Here is a 17,888-nt window from a genome sequence, read left to right as displayed (position 1 = left end):
GAAAATGATCTGGTGACGTTTATTCGTCTGCCAAATACCATCCATCCCCATGGAGCGGTTAGCACAGGAGCCACAAGAAACAAGTGGAAGACCGTGCCATGTGAACATATGACAAAAAGATGGAAATTTCTGAAGCTGAATGCTTCTCCGTGCCATGGCTCTTCTGTGGTCTTCTGGGAGGAGAGTAGATGAAGGGACCCTGCAGAACTTCGAGCAGTCAGAAGATGCTGAGTTTACAGAGGCATGTGATGATTCCTAGGAAAGGAAGCATATCAGAATGATGTTACACAAGATGAGGGGAGACAGTCTTGACAGCTCGATACTGCTTGCCTGCTCTCCGTCGCACATTTCCTCTGTTTACCTTGTCCTGGTTTCGTTGTGCCCAATAGTGAGCCAGCTCAGGTCACAAACTCGCTGGAGGTCTGTGGCAGTGATTTTCAAGAGTCTCAGACACTTGACAGTCATTTAGGCACAATTCAAAGGGCGCATTTCATGGATAAATTCCAACTTTGAAGTTAGAAGTAGAGTGCCTTTTGTGTGCAGTTCTGTTAAAACATTCTGGTCTGAAATTTTATCTTATCTGGAAGTGAAGCTGATAGCTATAAGCTTATCTTATCTGTGTAAACCATATTTGAGAAGTCCTGTTCCTGCCCTGTTCTTTTCCAGAACAAGCTTCTCTTTCCTCCAGAAACATAGGTTAAGAGCAGTGATTATACAGTTGTGCTGTGTGACTGGAGAGATAATTTGGGGCATTTGTTTCTTCTTGCACTTTGGATTTGAACTTGAGTTCCCATAAGGAGTGAGGGAAAGTTTCCCATTATTTGGTTAAATATGTAAAGTACCTCTTCAGTGTATGCAAAATAGATCTTTTTCAAAAAAACCATTGTTACCTTGCCTGCAGGAGATACATCCACACTGTTATGAGAAAACTGCGGCTGATTTTCTGGTGAACAAAGTCTTGCTAGGCTGCTTTGAGAACTTCAGTTTTATTATTAGCAGCATATCTTCTGATTAACAATAAGGCGTGTCAGAAATTTTTGACAAATCAGTTTTCAATCATAATGTCAAATTTGAAGCAACCACTAGTTAATATTGGTTGGTTTAAAGCATTTCACAGTAACAGACTTCTCTGTTTATATGACAAAATATTAAGAAGAGTTAAGTCAAAAAAAAACTTTAAAGAGCCAAATATTTAGTTTTGACCTCATTGTTTTGACTTGTATGTTACAAAGAAAAACATTTTTGTTCTTATGACACTGTATTAAAAAAGTTAAAACAAAACAAGAAATTAAATCTTTAGGAATATGTAATTTCACAAAACATTCAGCATTTCCGATTTTCAGCCTGATCTGGGGTAACTTTTGACAGTTTCTACAAATAGAATTCATTTCTCTGTGTGACACTGCATCAGAATTATTATATTTGTATATTCAGAGACAATTTAATGTTTAACTAAGTGACTCTATATCTCTATATTATTTAACCTCACAAATGAAGTGTATTATTTCATAGGTATTTATTTCTAGTTACGGAGTCCTCTTGACATCCCCAGTGGATAAACTTTTCAGTTTGTTCATAGGGCAACACCAAGCCGACACTCTGTGTGTATTCCCTGTTGGCATTTCAGAGCTCTGTTGTGAGGGAGTAATGGGGATAATGAGGTCTTGGTTCAGTGACAGGTGAGCTGGAATGCCTTCAAAGAGCTCATTACTAACCTGTCAGAACCTACTAACTGCTGCTCCACTCCAAAACTCCTTGGTAACAGAAAGTCACAGTCAGATGAAGAACTCTCGCTTTATCATAGATCTTATCCTTATTCCATGGCTCCTTAGCGAAGGTTGAATTACAATGTTTTGAACAACATTGATGTTTAAATTATTATTTAATAAAATGATCAGATTGAGTGACAAAAGCACTTAAAATCTTATGAAGCTCTTTTAAGCTGTATTCAGAGTCAGGTTTTAATTTATTGTATCCTGTTGGTTCATGTTTGGAAGGATACTTGGAAATTACATCAGGAGACTTGATTTAAAAAAAAAATGCACTGCAATCACTGTCCGTAAAGTGAAGTAAGAATTCAGTGATTCGGTATTTGGAATTAGCATAGTAGTTGCATTGTGACTTTGTGTAATTACACAATATATTGTGTTTAATTTTGTCATGATAAGAGCCAAATTTTAAGAGTGATATTTTTGTCATAAATTGAAGTTTTATGCAGAAACCACTCTGTTTCTGAAATACAGCTTTCTTGTAATTTTGTGTTTGTTTTTTTCTTTTTAACTTCATTGCAAGCAGCTACAGGAGTTCCAGCTTTATTGATGTTGCTCATTCTGTTGATCCTTCTTTCAGAGAGTTGTGAGAAGAGTTCCCTTAGTGGTTGGCAGAACCGAACTCCCACTTCTGAAGAAGCAGCAGCAGCTCTTAAACTTCAAGCCATCTGGAGAGGGACCCATGTTAGGAAAGTACTGAAGAGCAGAAAACCAGGTGTGTCCTTTAAAAATGCCTTTTAAAAAAGTTTCATACTTCACCTAATTCAAATATTTACTGTAAAGATTTTGTTACTAATTAGTATCTAGTTAAAAAGAACTGAAATGCAATAGAAGGTTATAGTTGAATCTCTGATCTCTTGTAAAACTAAGAATAGTACTCAACCGAACCACTCAGGACATATGGTACTAAAAAATAAAGGAAAGACTCCCCCTAGATTTTCATAGGTATTAAACCAGAATTTATATTAATGTAGATTTAGCTCGGAGCTAGGCCAAATGTTTGGGGTTTATTCTGGAAATGTAAGGGAAGTCCATCCGAGAACCTAAGCATCATAAAGGATAATCAGCAGAACACAGCATCGAAGGCTGTGCTGATACTATCCTTCCTTCTTCTGTATATAAATACAGGAATCTTACATAGCAGTTGAAGGCTTGTGTTACACTTCTTATTCAGCAATTCTGTTATCTCAGTTGGAATACTGTGTCCAAGTGCAACATCCACAGTCCAAGAAGAAAGATGGGTAACAACTACAAAATTCTGGGTAGAGTTTTAAGGATCAGTATTAAAGAAGGGCCTTGTACTTGCAGGCTGTTAGTTTGTAACTTAAGAAAGAGAACATTAAGAGTGACTTCACTATAATCTGTAAGTACCCATATAAGAAAAAGAATTTGATAGCAACAAGGCCTTCAGTCTGAGATCTGAAGGGTTAACAAGAAGGTCTTTAGTCTGAGATTCAAAGATTGTGAGTTGAATCTAGGCACATTCAACTAGAAAAAGTGGCATTTATTTTTAAAAGGGTAAGGTATTTATTGGAATAAACCAAGATTTGTGTTACACTACTGAAAACTTTAAAATCAAACAGATAATCCTCAAATTCAAAAAGGATTAGTCATTTATATATGATTAAATTAGCAATTAATATGTTAACAGAACTGTTATTTTTTTATTTTTTATATTTTTTTTATTATGGTTGGAAGAGACCTCAAAGATCATCAAATGCAACCTTATACCTGATGCCACCATGCCCACTAAACCATGTCTCGAAGCGCGACATCTAAACGTTTTTTGAACACCTCCAGGGATGGTGACTCCACCACCTCCCTGGGGAGCCCGTTCCAATGCCTAGCGACTCTGACAGTGAAGAAGTTTTTTCTAATGTCGATCCTGAACCTCCCCTGGCGCAACTTGAGACCGTTTCCTCTTGTCCTTTCTGTTACACAGAAAGGTAGATGACAATGATTCCTTCTAGCCTCACAGTACACAAATGCCTGAGGATCATGACAAGGAGAGCTGCTGCATTGTGAGATATACATTCCCTCTTTAGGAAGTCATCCCCATTCTACTGGTAGCTCCTTTTTGAATTACCATCATTGCTAGAGTTCTTTCACATAAATATATACCTGCAGTATATGATCTCTTCAAGCTGTCTTTTGTACCTTCATCTCCTCACCGGTGAATCTGGTGCTGCCTCTCTCCCAAACTATCACCTGTGGCCCAGTCTTGCTTAGGCTTTTCTACTAAGTAGTCTAATGCCTTTCTATTTTTGTTTATGAAGTGCCATGTAAATTAGGAATTTCAGTAAACTTTCACCAGTATTATTAATTCCTACAAATCCCAGAGCCCAGAAGCTGTTCTTTTGAAGTTTAGATTTTAGATTTTTGTCATTTGAGCACTATGTGAGTATCCCAACTATTTTCTTCAGTTGCCTATCATGTCTTTCTTAACTATATCTGATTTATCAATACTGTGTTATATTTAATTCTGATATTATCTTTACAGTGCTTTACTGTGAGGGTTTTTTTCCATCATACTATTCTTCTCCTCCTTTCTCCCCATTAGCTATAATTTTTTCTCTTACTTGTCATTACAGTAAAGTGTTGTTACTCCACCTCTTTTTTTTTAATTTTAGTTTTCCCCCTCTATTTCTGTCACTAATTGCTTATGCAATAAAGAAGGATTTCACCTAACTTTAGACTTGAAAAGTTAGATAACATGTCTAAACTAGTTGTCTAGTCTTCATCTGTATTTGGTGGCTAGAAGTAGACACCTTGAGATGAAAACACATCCTGTCACCTGAGAGGTATCAAACGTGGGTGGGATGAATTACCTGCTGGAGCTGCCGGATTCTTTTCTTTTTAGCTGCACAGATTGCCTAGGTACATACCTACCCCTTCATCATATCTGCAAATAAAGGCTGCTAGGAACATCGTATTCTCTGGGGACAGAGATCGCCTCATATCACTACAACATGTTACAGTGAAAAAACTGTAAATTAGAGAAAATATTGATCACATCACTTTTGCAGTTGTAGGAGTGCTGAAGAGTACAAAGGTGATGATGAAGGGAATTTCCTCTGTCAAATTATTTTTCAGCTCACTGAGACTTCTGTAAAATTCCAAATAAAAACTAGTGCTTCGTGGCATTTTTTCACAAGTGGCATTTTTTCACAAGTGGCATTTTTTCACAAGTGGCATTTTTTCACAAGTGGCATTTTTTCACAAGTGGCATTTTTTCACAAGTGGCATTTTTTCACAAGTATTTGGCAGATGTATATTTAGAACAATATGAAAGTTAGATGTTACATTTTCTAACTTGTTTTATTATTTCCAGGTACTAAAGAAAATGCTAATGTCAAAGAAACCTTGCAAAAATTGTGGACTGTGATTGAGTTAAATTTTGAACAGTGTGCTGTAATGCTGTTAAGGTAATAATGTAATAAATTAGACTATTTTATTGCAGGCAATACCATAGAATTGCCATAAATTGCTGTTTCACAAAATAAATAGGGTAAGAGCATTACTGAATTTAAAATTACAAAACTCTGTTGAAAGGGATGAGGAGTTTTTAGTGAAGATATGCCATGCTTTATTCTATGTACCCTACATGAGTAAAACTATAGCAAATCTAATTTTTAAGTATGTGTGTTACAGGTTTTTTCCTACAGCTTCAGCTAGAATATTACCTTTGTCCTGTATTTAATTTTTTAATATCCTGTAGGCTGTTCCGTAAGTATAAAACTGATACTGATTCCTTAGTTAAACAGCTAACCAGTTGATTTAAAGCATTTTGATTCATGCTATCTGTTAAGAAATCCTGGTTGACACTAGAAAGGAGATAGCTATACTATTTAATTGTACCACAGTTTATATCATCAGAGAATTTGTTTGTAGCACTTGCTTGAAGGAAAGTAGAGATATTTCTAGGTAGATGCTTTCCCTGGTATTTAGACCTTTTGCAAAGATAGCTACTCTAATTTCAACAGTGTTGGTTAAGTCATTTGCAAACATGACGCTCTGAGGATCACATATTTTCAGTAAGTCCGTCAAAAATCTCTCTGCAAGTGTTCACACAACTGATGTAGATCAGTTCTGCCAGGGGTGAGGAGTGACAACAGGCAATAATTACTGGCTGGGGGGATAAATCCTCACTCCTTATAACCAGTAGTTTGAGGAACATTCACATGGGGTATAATTTTATTTCACATTTTAATGTTTCTAATCCTGTAAAACCTTTATGTTGATGAGATCAGGACTTTGCAACCATAGCCTTGTTCCAAATATTAGACCTCAGTTTTAGATTTGCAGCATCTCTGAATCAGAAAAGATCAGATGCAGTTTTTATTCTACCTTCAGACTTTTAAAACTTATGGGACTGATCCTTAGCATTGTCCCAGGGGATACATTTGAGTGTTAAAAACATGCTAATGTGATTTTGTTAAATTTCTTTTAACAGCTGACAGACTTGTGTTTAATACAACAAGCTAGCCCCTTGGTCAATAAGTAACATGCAGGAATTTTGGAAGTTCAGTATTAGGGTAAAAATTTTCCCGTTCTCTAACCCCAGACTTACTGGAGGCCAGCAGCAGTACCATTTTACAACACAAACACCAGTTCAAAATGCCCTAAAACCTCTCTGTGCTAGGGTTGCCACCTGTTTCTCATTGTAAACTCATCTATATTTGTGCCTACTATCATTTTCAGTGAATTACAAATTTGAGGTTTCTGAGGGGCTTTTTCCTGGCTGTGTGTGTGCTTTTTATCAGTGATGGAATGAACCTTTGCAAAGCTTCATGGAGTAAGATTTCAAACTGTTCTGCTTTAAATTACTTCCAGCAATATTTGCATCCACTCTGTGACTCACCTTAATTAAATGTCAAGGTCAGCTATTATCCCTACTAAAAACATGAGCGTGGAGATTGTTTCTGTAATTCCACTTGGTATATAGGAATAACAGAGCATCAGAGTAGCATTGTCCAAATGTTGCAGTTGAACAACTTGAACACACTCATATTTGACATGGAAAAGAAGACAGCTATCACTGAAAATGGATGTTGTGATGTTTCTTTAGACTATTGCCTTTATGTAAACCATATAATGTTTACATATGTAGATTTTGAATTAGAGTAATTAAAAGATAGCAAAAAAATCTATTGTTTACTTACTGCAGAAAGCACGTATTTAAAGAATAATGCAAGATGGAGGGAGTGGCAGGGAGAAGGATATCCTTTCCTTCACCTCTACGTAAGCGTATTTTCAATCGTACTTTCTAGAGAAAAATCACTGGAAGGAACTGAAAGATGGAGTGAGACCATTTATCTTTATTCTGCCCTTCACCCAACAACCTATTCACATTACAATGAATTTTGTATGCTGGTCTTCATGTTGCTTTGTCCAGAGGAACATTAATTTTTGATACTGCATATGATAAATAAAAATTTATGGTGTCAGGTGCCAGTGAGGTTAGCTCTAATTTCACAGAACTGCGTAACACCTGCGAGTTTATTTACCTTACAAATAACTTCTGAATTTACAGTCTTAGGTTCCTTCCTGTGTGAAAGGAATGGCCTTCATCCCATTTTAAACTTTATTCCTTTCTTGTTCAAAAAAAGTTTAAAAGGAAAAAGTTTTTTTTTTAATCTAATGATACCACTGCTTTAAGATGACAGCTTAATATAAAGAAATGGAAGTTATGCCAACTGATATTTATTTGAAAAAAAAAAAAAGTCAAGTTTTATAGAAGCCATAACAGCAGGAGTTGTACTCACGGATAGATGACTGATAGAAATATTTGTAAGTATTGCCCATTACGGGCCATTAGCTCTGAAAGCCGATCCCTACCTGTTTTTTTTTTTTATTTTTTTGAGAGTGAACAGCTGCTAGAGATACATTATAACGCTTTTATGTCATTGTTTCACATTCATGCATGAAGCAGTGTTCTTCATGATTAGCATAACTTAGAGTCAAGATACATGTGCCCTTGTGATTAGATTTAAATATTTGTCTTGTTTTCTGCTTTCCAGAGAAATGTTTAAAAGAAACTGTAAGTCAATTGAAAAGTTTCCTTGTTATGAAGATGAATGGTGTAAGATCTCTTTTGCTGACTATGCTGTAACGTATGCCGATCAGCCACCAAATGTGTGGTTTGTGGTTTTTAGGTGAGTTTCATACAGCCCTATAACTCTTCTGGGGAAGTAGTATTGAAACACTGCTATTTTTCACTAACCTGCTTTAAAAACATAATCCTAAATAAGTCTACTTTCCTTAAATTCTAATAAATATTTTTCTTCATGATACACAAATAATTTTATTTGTGAAAATAATTTTAATACAATTTGAATTTGTGGTTTGTTTTTTTTTTTAGAGAAATATTTCTTGTCCCAGAAGACATGCTTATAGTGCCAAAGGTGTATACCACTATCCCTTCCTGTCGACTTCATGTTGTTGATAATGACACACTGGAGGAAATGCCACATGTATTTCTCAAAGTGGCACCTCATGTTTATCCCAAAAATAAGGTAAATGTAAAGAGCCATGAACACAAGTATAATTTTTAAAATAATTATAATTGCCCAAATCCTGTGGACATTTTTAGTTATGTCTTAATGTTCTACTTAGAAGTGCACCTTTCTTTATGAGCAAGTTTGAACAGAGACTGTCATTGCTAAGCCTTTTACAGTGAAGGAATAGCCTTAATTTTCTTATTTTATTGCTTAATTTTCTTATATTATTTTAATCTGACTGTTATCTTTCTTTTTAGCTGTATTTTGTAAAAAACAGTCAGCAATTTAGCTCATCAAACAAGAAATTATACATTATGCCTGAATTCCTAAATGTCAATATTATTATAGAAAAAGTTTGGGGTTTTTGTTTGTTTTTTAAAAATAAACCTATCAGTTAGTTGTTCTACTTCAAAACTATGAATCAGCAATTTACAACAGAGCTAAAAAGAAATCCTATCAACAGATACTGTTATTCTGCTGCAGATACACTCCTGGAATGTATTAAAGTTCATTTCAGAATGATTGACAATACTTCTAGTGCACAGATTTTATCGTTAATGTCTGTCATCTTTCTGCAGACATTACAGTCTAGACAGAAAACAGCTACTTGCTTTGCATTATTTGGATTTTTTTTTTGCATTAAACTTTCTTCTTCTATGGTAATTTTTTCTACTGCTGGATGCAGTTGGTTTTGGTTTGTTTTAATTCTACTCTATTATTCACAAGTTATTTGAACAGCTTGTAGAAAAGGATAGAGATAAGCATTCCTCAAGCTTCAGCTGACCAACAAAGAGAAGAGTTTAAGAAATCATCACTAACAACATACTTAGTCTAGAAAGTAGAAGTCTGTTGGAGCAAGGACACTGATCAGTTATTTGTCTTGACTAGTCATAGAAGGACATAAAGGAATCATCTTACTTTACCAATAAGTTAGTGTAGGTGGTATATTAGAAAACAACCCTTTCTGATTCTAGAGATAGTGAATTGTAACAAGATATCTAAGTAGGTAATGAGACTTCTCAAAGGTTTTTAAGAATGAGACATAAATCTGATGGGGTTGTCTAGATCTGTTTGCTTATTTCTCAGTAGTGACTGATGGTTACTCAGTGTTCCTACCAGCTGCAAAATTTAGTTATTGTGCTTTCTAATTGCTTATAGTATTTAGAACAAATAATTTTTTGATCTTAAGTCTAAATTTTCTGCATATTTAAAGTGAACATTAAGATTGTGTAACCTTATTCTTCATAAATGTACTTGAATATCTGGCTAAATCCCTCTCAGTTTCCAAGTGTTCTTGTTAAGAACACGGGGGACTTTAACTATGTTCTTAACTAGATATTTATATAAGTGAGTTCTCCTGAATCATAGCTTTGAGTGGTTGCTATTACCTTGTAGTGATTAAAAGGTGTAAAGGGCCTTACAGTTACAATTACACAAATCAGAATCGTGAATCATTTCTTTCATTCTAAATATTCAGTACTCCTGAAGTCACAACCCTGCATTATTGGATAGTCCTGAAATCACAACCGTATTTATTACAAGAATTTTTCAACAAAGTTTTTTACTGGTAAATGCTGATTTCTTTTAACTGCAATTTAGCAGAATACTGCCAAGATGTTCAAAAAACGTTTAGATGTGGCACTTCGAGACATCGTTTAGTGGGCATAGTGGCATTGGGTAGAAGGTTGGACTTGATGATCTTTGAGGTTTCTTCCAACCATAACGATTCTGTGATTCTAAGAGAGAAAAACCTTTCAAAGAATTTTCATCTGGACTGTTTCTTGGGCGGAACATGAAATTTTAATGTTTGAAATAGCAAGTTGGTAGGGCTAGCTTAGAAAATTTGAAGAAGGGACTTAATCCTGAGTTCTAGAAAGTGACCTCAGGGGTTTGATTGGACCTACCCCTAAAAATACCTGCCAGCTTTGAAGTTAGATGAGGTTGGATTTGACTTGCTATGTAACTTTTTGCCAAATGTAAATTCCTGTAATAAGAGATGCTTCGTAAGTTAGGTTGTAATAGAACTGTAAGATTCTTGCTTATGAAGGACGTCTTATTATATTATTAAGTGTAATGTGGACAAAAAATGTGTTGCATGTAGTCATAGAGTGCATTTTAGGTAGTGTTATTTCCAAGTAAAAATTATTTGTTTTCTCTTTTCAGAAAGGATACACGTTTATGGCTGAAGCACATACTGGTGACCTACCTATGGCAACTGGAAGATGGATGCTCCGGCTTATTGGTTCTCATAGTCCACTCCCGTTTCTCTCTCGTGAGGCTATAAATAATGTCTTTTCTACTAAAGAAATTAAAGAGTATTACATACCCAACAACAAGCATGTAATGTTCAGGTAAATACTGAGAAAAGAATGATGAACTTATGCTCTTTATATGAACCATCCCTGACAGAAAATTATGTTCTTCCCTCTTTCTTAGAACGGGGGGGTATTAAGGCAAATATCTGAATTTTATGGGATGCCAATGTGCAATACTAAATTTAACATTTCATTTTGTGAAAGTGTTTATTCTGAAATATTGCCGCTGCTTAATGAAGAACAGCTATGAAGTACACAGACTATAACTTTAAAATCATAATAACAGTATTGTACATTTCTGTAAGCTGGATCTTAAAATCTTGTTCATATGTCAATTACTGAAATTCCATTGTACTTCTGGGGATTAAATATCTATTAAAATCAAGATTTTGCAGGTAGGGAGGACACATAAAGTTTGATATATTTTTTTTCAGCTATTCAGATAAAGCTTTAAATAATACAGAAATACAACACTTTATTTTCAAATGTATCACACACTTCCGCTTTGCAGTGTTGGCAGAAAATTTTTTTCTTTTTGCTCCATTACTTTTTAATTGAAACAGTTCCCTAATCTGGCTAACCATGTTTTTCATCAAGTACTAGGACAGCAAGAAGGAAAATGTATACCTGGACATTTAATAAGACAGTAAAAAAAAAAGAAATGGCAAAACCATCCCTTTTTTTGCAGCAGCAGCACTTACTTTGATCAGGGGTTCACTGCACTAAACTTCACTACAGGAAGCTTAGGCCACCAGATTGCAGGAAAACAGTTGACTACAAACTCAATTTTAAGTGTTCACTTCCAGGTCAGCACAACGTTTAGGTACTTTCCTAAAAAGGAATGATGTGATATAATCGGTTATATTGCTCTAATTTTTTTTTTCTTCCTCTTTAGGTATTCAGTAAAAGTCACAGCGTCACATATTGCTACAGTGCAGGTACAAACCTCTAAATCAGATGTGTTCGTTAAAGTACAAGTCCTAGATAATGAGGAAGAAATTGTGAGTGTCACTGGAAAGGGCCATGCAGTCATCCCTGCTTTTAATTTCTTGAGTAATGAAACGCTTTTGAGTTCCCACTGTAAGTATTGTATTCTGTATTTGTTAATTTTATTCACTGAGGGATATACATTCTTACAGTAACTTTAGGTAATCACAGAAAATGTTATTTTTTCCTACTTTTTCATTGAATCCCTAGTTACTTTGTGATTGAGTGAAATCAGCTACATTTTTGAGCAGTGAACAGGAGTCCTTGGTCCTCAGCAATGAGGAAAGGTACTGAAAGTACTGATTGAAATAAGGTGTGCAGCCTTGTTTTCTTCCTCTGCCTTTTAGTCTTCTTTTGTAACTGTATAAAGAGTTTTGTGGATAGTTGACGTAGCTTCTCGGTTCTGAAAATTTTTATGCATATGCTTGCCTTGTCTGTGAGAATTGAAATATGTTTTATTTTCAAGATCTTGCCTTTATTTGTTTGATCTTAAAGTTCAGAAAATTTTGGCTATTGGGAAACTGATGCCCAGACCATAGGACATGGTAGATAATTCACAGATTACACTGCGCCTTATGGTTTAAATGTACCATTCTGAGCATCACTCCTTTTAGTAGAAGCACATGTTTTATTGGCTTCTCATTTCTCGTATAAGCCACAGAGTGCAAGGCAAAAGACTCTTGAATAAATGATATAATATTTATCCTTAAGAAAATCTCTCAATTTTTGACTCTACCTCTGCTCTAACTTCACAATGATATTCATGGAAATAGAAGACACTGAAGGAAGAGCTACTTGCCCCAGGCTTGCAAAGTTGGCGTAGAAGGCATAAATGCCCATTATACTATTGTCAGGTCTTTATCATAGCAACCCAAATACTGAGAAAAAGTTATACCATATGGGAACATCAAAGTTGGTGTTTTTTTTTTAGTTTGTTGTTGTTGCCATTCATTACACTGCAGTCTTATGAGCTCAGCTCTTGTTAAAGGTGAGAACCAATGTGTATTCAAAGGTCACCTTTCATAAGTATGCTAAAATTCATATATTTTCTCAAAGTACTTTGAAACTAGTGATTGTATCTAAAAAAAATCCAGCTGGCATCAGCTAAAACAGACTCTCTGTAGTCCAGCAAACTAACATTCTGAATCTACTGTATGCCCAAGCCTGGCAGCATATAAATACTAGGAGAAGGGGGCAGGGAGGTAAAGAAAATTAAGCCAAACTCTTTTCAGTGGCACCCAGTGACAAGACATGGGGCAATGGGCACAAACTGAAATATAGAAAATATAATTTAAGTATTAGCAAAGGTGACTGGGGGGAGGGAGGTTGTTTGGTTTGGGGTGGGTTTTTTGTTTCATTTGTACTCTCAGGGTGTCAAACACTGGAACAGGTTGCCCAGGGAGGTTTTGGAGTCTTCATCCTTGGAGAAAATCAAAACCCACTGGACATGGCTCTGAGCAGCCTGCCCTAGCTGACCCTGCCTTTAGCAATGGGATTGAACTAAATGATCTCCAGAGGTGTGGTCCAGCCTCTGCCAGGACCTCTCAGCCTCCTGTGATCCTGTGATATCAGTTAGTAGTTAAGGCTTATGGGCTTTTTTTTTCTTCATGATACATAAATAATCCAGGACAAGATGAAATGGTCTCAAGTTGCACCAGGGGAGGTTCAGGTTGGATATTAGGAAGAACTTCTTCACTTCCAGCCATAATGATTCTATGAATCTATGATTCTAGTTTCCTTGGATGTACTGTCCAACTAACGAGGTATTCATTTACAACCAGACTTAATAGAGAGAGCGCCTTCAGCTTGAGATTGTAGCAATGCTCTGCCATCATCCCCTCTGATGCAGTGAGATAACTTCCTGCACACTCTAGAGAGCAGGGTTAGGTTATCCGGACATCCTCTTTCTTCATGCTTCACTTCCAGGCTTTCAGAAGTTAGAGTTCTGCCAAACTCGGTGCTCAAGAGCTACTGTCAGACAGTATTAGCTGTTTGCTACTGGCATTTTTATTGTTTGATAAAATTGGGGCTGGGCTACTACAGAAGCTAAAAAAAAAAACTGGAATGAAAATGTTGTCATCTGAAAGTACTCTCAGCCAGCTGATTGACGTTTGATTTTGAAGTGCTGCTTAACTTTACTGTTCAGAAACAATAAATACAGCTGAATGAGGTACATAATTCTGAGGCATATTTTCAACAATTGTCCCTGGAGCGCTCAGGTAATTTTTAACAAAAATGAAGTACCACCTACCTGCTTCTGCTACACCTCTTACATATAATACATTTTAGATGCTTCTGCCGAGACACCTTAACTTCTTCCATAATCTTCGTTTCCCTGTTTTCTATACACTTCACTTCTTAATCAAACTATTCCATTTTGTTTGTAAGTTCGTATACTATTTTGAATCTTTTGTTATATCTATGGGTTGCATTTTGAAAATTATGTTCTCCATAAGCATTACAAATTTGCTTAAATAAAGCAATTGTTTATAAGCAAACAAATCAGCTATTATACTGTCCATGGACATCACTATATATCGATATTGTGAGATATTAAAGTCTTCAGTCCTTTTATGAAGACTTCTAAACAATAAATCTTCTGTAAATCAATCAGTTTCTGCCTGTTTGAGCATATTCAGAACCTGAGGCAAAGACAAATTGTTCAAATACTGGGTTATTGCTTCACTCAAGCCCAAAATAGCATCATATTTCATGTGCTCACCTCCACTATTTTGAACTGTGTAGTTTTCTAACATGATCCTTTAGAAAAATGTTTTGTCTAAATTTCCAATGCTCTGTGGGAAAAATAACTAATTTAATCATGTTTATGAAATTTTATGATTTCTGTCTGAACTGCACCTTGTTATTACCAGAAATGTAAAATGAAATACTATGGAGACCATGTTCTTAAAGTGTAATTCATCAGATGACAATGTTCTGGTTTTAATGGAAGTCATGGAGAAGCTGTCATGATTCTGTCTGAGTTACCAAGATAATCAATAGCTATTTTTGGTTACTGTTTTTGAAATGTGGGAATGGATTAGTAAACTTAATAGTAGACTGGTGGAAATAGAAGCAGGAGAGCTATAAAATAGCTCTGATTAGGGTCAGCATCACAATACTTGAAATAAATTGCCAAGTTACCCTCAGTAAAGTGAAGGAGAAACTTTCTTCCAGGAAACTCTCTTGTTGGCAAAGATCATAGTCTGAAGACTGAAATAAGATAAAAGGCACAATCAGGTGAAAGAGAAGATAAGTGGGTTCCAACAGATGCTGGAAGGGAGAAGATGGGGCAGAATAGAGGCACATTTTGTCTTTGCCAGACTAGCAGAGGGCATAGGTGAGAAGGACTTTACAAAATATCCTCAGAAGTCAGGCACGCACGTTAGGCTTCTATCTCTTATGTGCTGTGATACAAATAATTTCTACTAATTTAAAATAATTTTAATCCATTGTGAATCATTCAATGAAATATCATTTATATTAATCTGATTGAAAATAGGAAGGTGATTGTATCAGGTTCCTATTCAGCAGTGGAGCCTATAAAAAGAAGTGTTACGATTTAAGACTGTATTTGAAGGTGAAATGAATATTCTGATGCCATTTAAGTGTGTGTGAGTGTATACAGAGCTGTCATTTGGAAGGAATGACTGTGAAGCTGTCACTCTTTGTTTGTTTATTACTATTATTTTTACAATACTAGACCAAGTGGCCTTAACGTCAAAGTTCTTTTCCTATATATATGCATCCTGTATATCACAAAGACAACATTTTTACAAGTGTTCCAAATCTTTCAGAGCATCCAAACTAAACGAAGAGATTATGAAAGGTACTGAGCATAACCAATACGACAGTGTCATACTACCCAACCTGCTGACTGTCTGTAGGTGCAATTTATGGTTTGCTTTGCTATGGTCAAAAGTGGTAGGAAATTATGGCCTGTACAGTAACAATATAGGAACCTCCATAAATACTGATGCCAAGTTCAGGTGGGGATTTGTACAACTGACAGTCAATGCAAGAAGATTCATACTGTCAGTATCTAGTTGTTCTCTGAAAAAGTGTGTTTTCATGGAATAGGAGTGATCAGAACCCACTGCTGTACCATCAGCACCAAACTTCTTAGTTAAGCAAGACGCAGTCCTCACATTTGAGACCTATTCAGTATCGCACGTGTTCTGCCTCTCATAGAATTGATTGCTGTGTCACCAGAAGTACCCTTAAGTGACATTATTGTGCAAGCATCGCCAATAAAACATTATCTTCCTTTCCCACCCACAACCTGTTAATTCATCTCCAGTCACAGCTGTTTTATAAATGTCTTTCATAGCTCAAAAAGCTTCATTAAACCAATTGATTTTGAACATATTTACCTCTTCTGAGATGTAGCAGATGGCTTGGACCTTGAACATTTGCCTGCCAGTAAAGGAGTTACATATTGACACGTTGCAAGCACAACTTGTTTTGTTGAGACAAGCACAGCAGCCCTGTAAGCGCAGATGGGCAAGTGAATGCTCACAGTCCTTTTATTTTCCGTAGTAGCAGTCTGATACCATCCAGTCTCAAAGTACCAGAACCTCCTTCAGACATCTGTTTGAATCTGGAACCGAGGTCGGTCCGAGTGCCTTCTGGGCGGAGCCTTGCTGACGGAACCGTTACGTATGTCTGTGGTGTCACAGCGCCACCTGGTGACAATTGCTAGCGTTGGTATTTTGGATGTGTATGCATTTTGGGGAACTTTTCCAAGTCATCTTTCCAGCAAGGAAAGCAGTATGAGTCTTATGGAGGATTCCCCCGATCTGAGCTGAGTTATCTTCACGGCAGGATCATCTTCTGGGCAAACCGTTTTTCAGTACTTAAACTCTTCAGGTTTAGGAGAGCGAGAAGAGGAGGACAGTGAGGCATTAATGGAAGCTAATTATAGCCTAAGGACTACAACCTTGCTTAAAACCCACCTGCCTTGATAGGTGGAGGTAGGCTCCTTCAGAGGGCAAAGCCCAGACACCAGACCTCCTGGAGAGGAGCTCACCTCTCTGTTGAGTACAAGAGTTTGCCTCACTGCTTTAAAGCTGCCTTTTTGTAAATTATTTGCACTGTCCCTTGATAACAGTGCTCAGGCAGGCATTGAAAATCCTTCCTGACTAGAGATTTTCATGCAAATATTGCATGTGGTACCATAAAGGCAAGTCACCCAATTGGAAAATGTCTGTATGTAGTGTTATTCTTCTGTTTGGAATCCAAATTGTTTCTTTGCAGCAGGTTTTCACACAAATGTGAAAGAACTGCAAGATTCTGGTCTCTGGATAATGTTTCTTCATCCAAATGCACTTCTGTTGTGAAAGCCTCATGATTTTGGTTGCCTCTGAGGAAAGACCTGATAACCTAGCCACTATGAGTTACGTCTCCTCTCGCCTTCGCTAACTGATACCTGGAAAGCTCAGCGGGCTCTATTTGAGTGAGAAACTATTCCACAGATACAAGCATGCTTAGGCATATCTTTTACAAACAACACCTGTGAAGTTGCATCACTCTAAAAAATGGGTTAGAAGAAACCAAGTATTGTCTTCCTTCAGGTTTCTCTCACGGGGCTCCTTACCGCAGGGACAGCAAGAGGGATAGCTCAGGCGCTAATGATTCTGAATGTCACGCAGAAGAGCATCTCATAGCTTGTAATTAGGAGTTTGAGACATCTTGAAGAAAGCACCTCTGCAAGGTCTTGTTTTCATTTCCTGGCTTCTACTGATTTTCTTAGGAAAAAGGAAGCACTGCCTTATGCAGGGGAATGATCCTTGGCACTTGAATTCCGTAAGAAACAATATTTCTGACTCCCTTTGAGTTTCTAGTGGCACGCTGAACCTTTTATTTGGCATTTATACACTGACACACCAGCAGTAAATTTTGCTCAATCTGGTCTAATAGTCCTGTCAATTCCTGTGAACTTCCCTAGATGTTTTGTCAACCTATATGAAACTCTACGTTTTTCTTTTGAGGTGTTGCAATGATGCAGTAGCATACTTTGCTTCTACAATAAACCTTGGGAAGAGTAAAGCCTTCTGTCCTCAGTGAAGTCAAAAAGATGTCTCTTTCCCGGTTGATGGTCCCGCTAGTGCTAGTGTAACACAGGTGAAACTGCTTCCCCAGAGGTGTTATTTTTGCCCTTATTCAGTTTTCTAAGAGATGTTCCCTTTTAGAATTCTCTTTCCTTTGTCTGTAGACACTCAAGCAAGGTGATACCGTAGATTTCAGTGGCATTAGAAATGAACACAAGTTTATGTTTTCTGGATTAATGCTTCTGTTACAGCCTTTTGTTAGCACAT

The 17,888-nt window shown here is 36.6% G+C and overlaps 1 protein-coding gene across 1 annotated transcript in view; it reads left to right on the top strand.

The window, feature by feature from the left end:
* ADGB (androglobin) overlaps nt 1–17,888 on the top strand; it is an 84,584-nt gene that overhangs the window by 49,183 nt on the left and 17,513 nt on the right. The window contains exons 22-27 of the mRNA XM_009695248.1: nt 2,350–2,484; nt 5,101–5,194; nt 7,790–7,924; nt 8,131–8,284; nt 10,433–10,620; nt 11,480–11,664. Of these exons, the coding sequence (XP_009693550.1) occupies nt 2,350–2,484; nt 5,101–5,194; nt 7,790–7,924; nt 8,131–8,284; nt 10,433–10,620; nt 11,480–11,664 (891 nt within the window). The remainder of the gene's footprint in view (nt 1–2,349; nt 2,485–5,100; nt 5,195–7,789; nt 7,925–8,130; nt 8,285–10,432; nt 10,621–11,479; nt 11,665–17,888) is intronic.

This window comes from Cariama cristata, unplaced genomic scaffold (assembly GCF_000690535.1).
Source record: "Cariama cristata isolate BGI_N322 unplaced genomic scaffold, ASM69053v1 scaffold20832, whole genome shotgun sequence".
NCBI classification, from domain to species: domain Eukaryota; kingdom Metazoa; phylum Chordata; class Aves; order Cariamiformes; family Cariamidae; genus Cariama; species Cariama cristata.
Note: the sequence above shows the minus strand (reverse complement) of the source record. Positions and strands in the feature narration are given on the sequence as shown.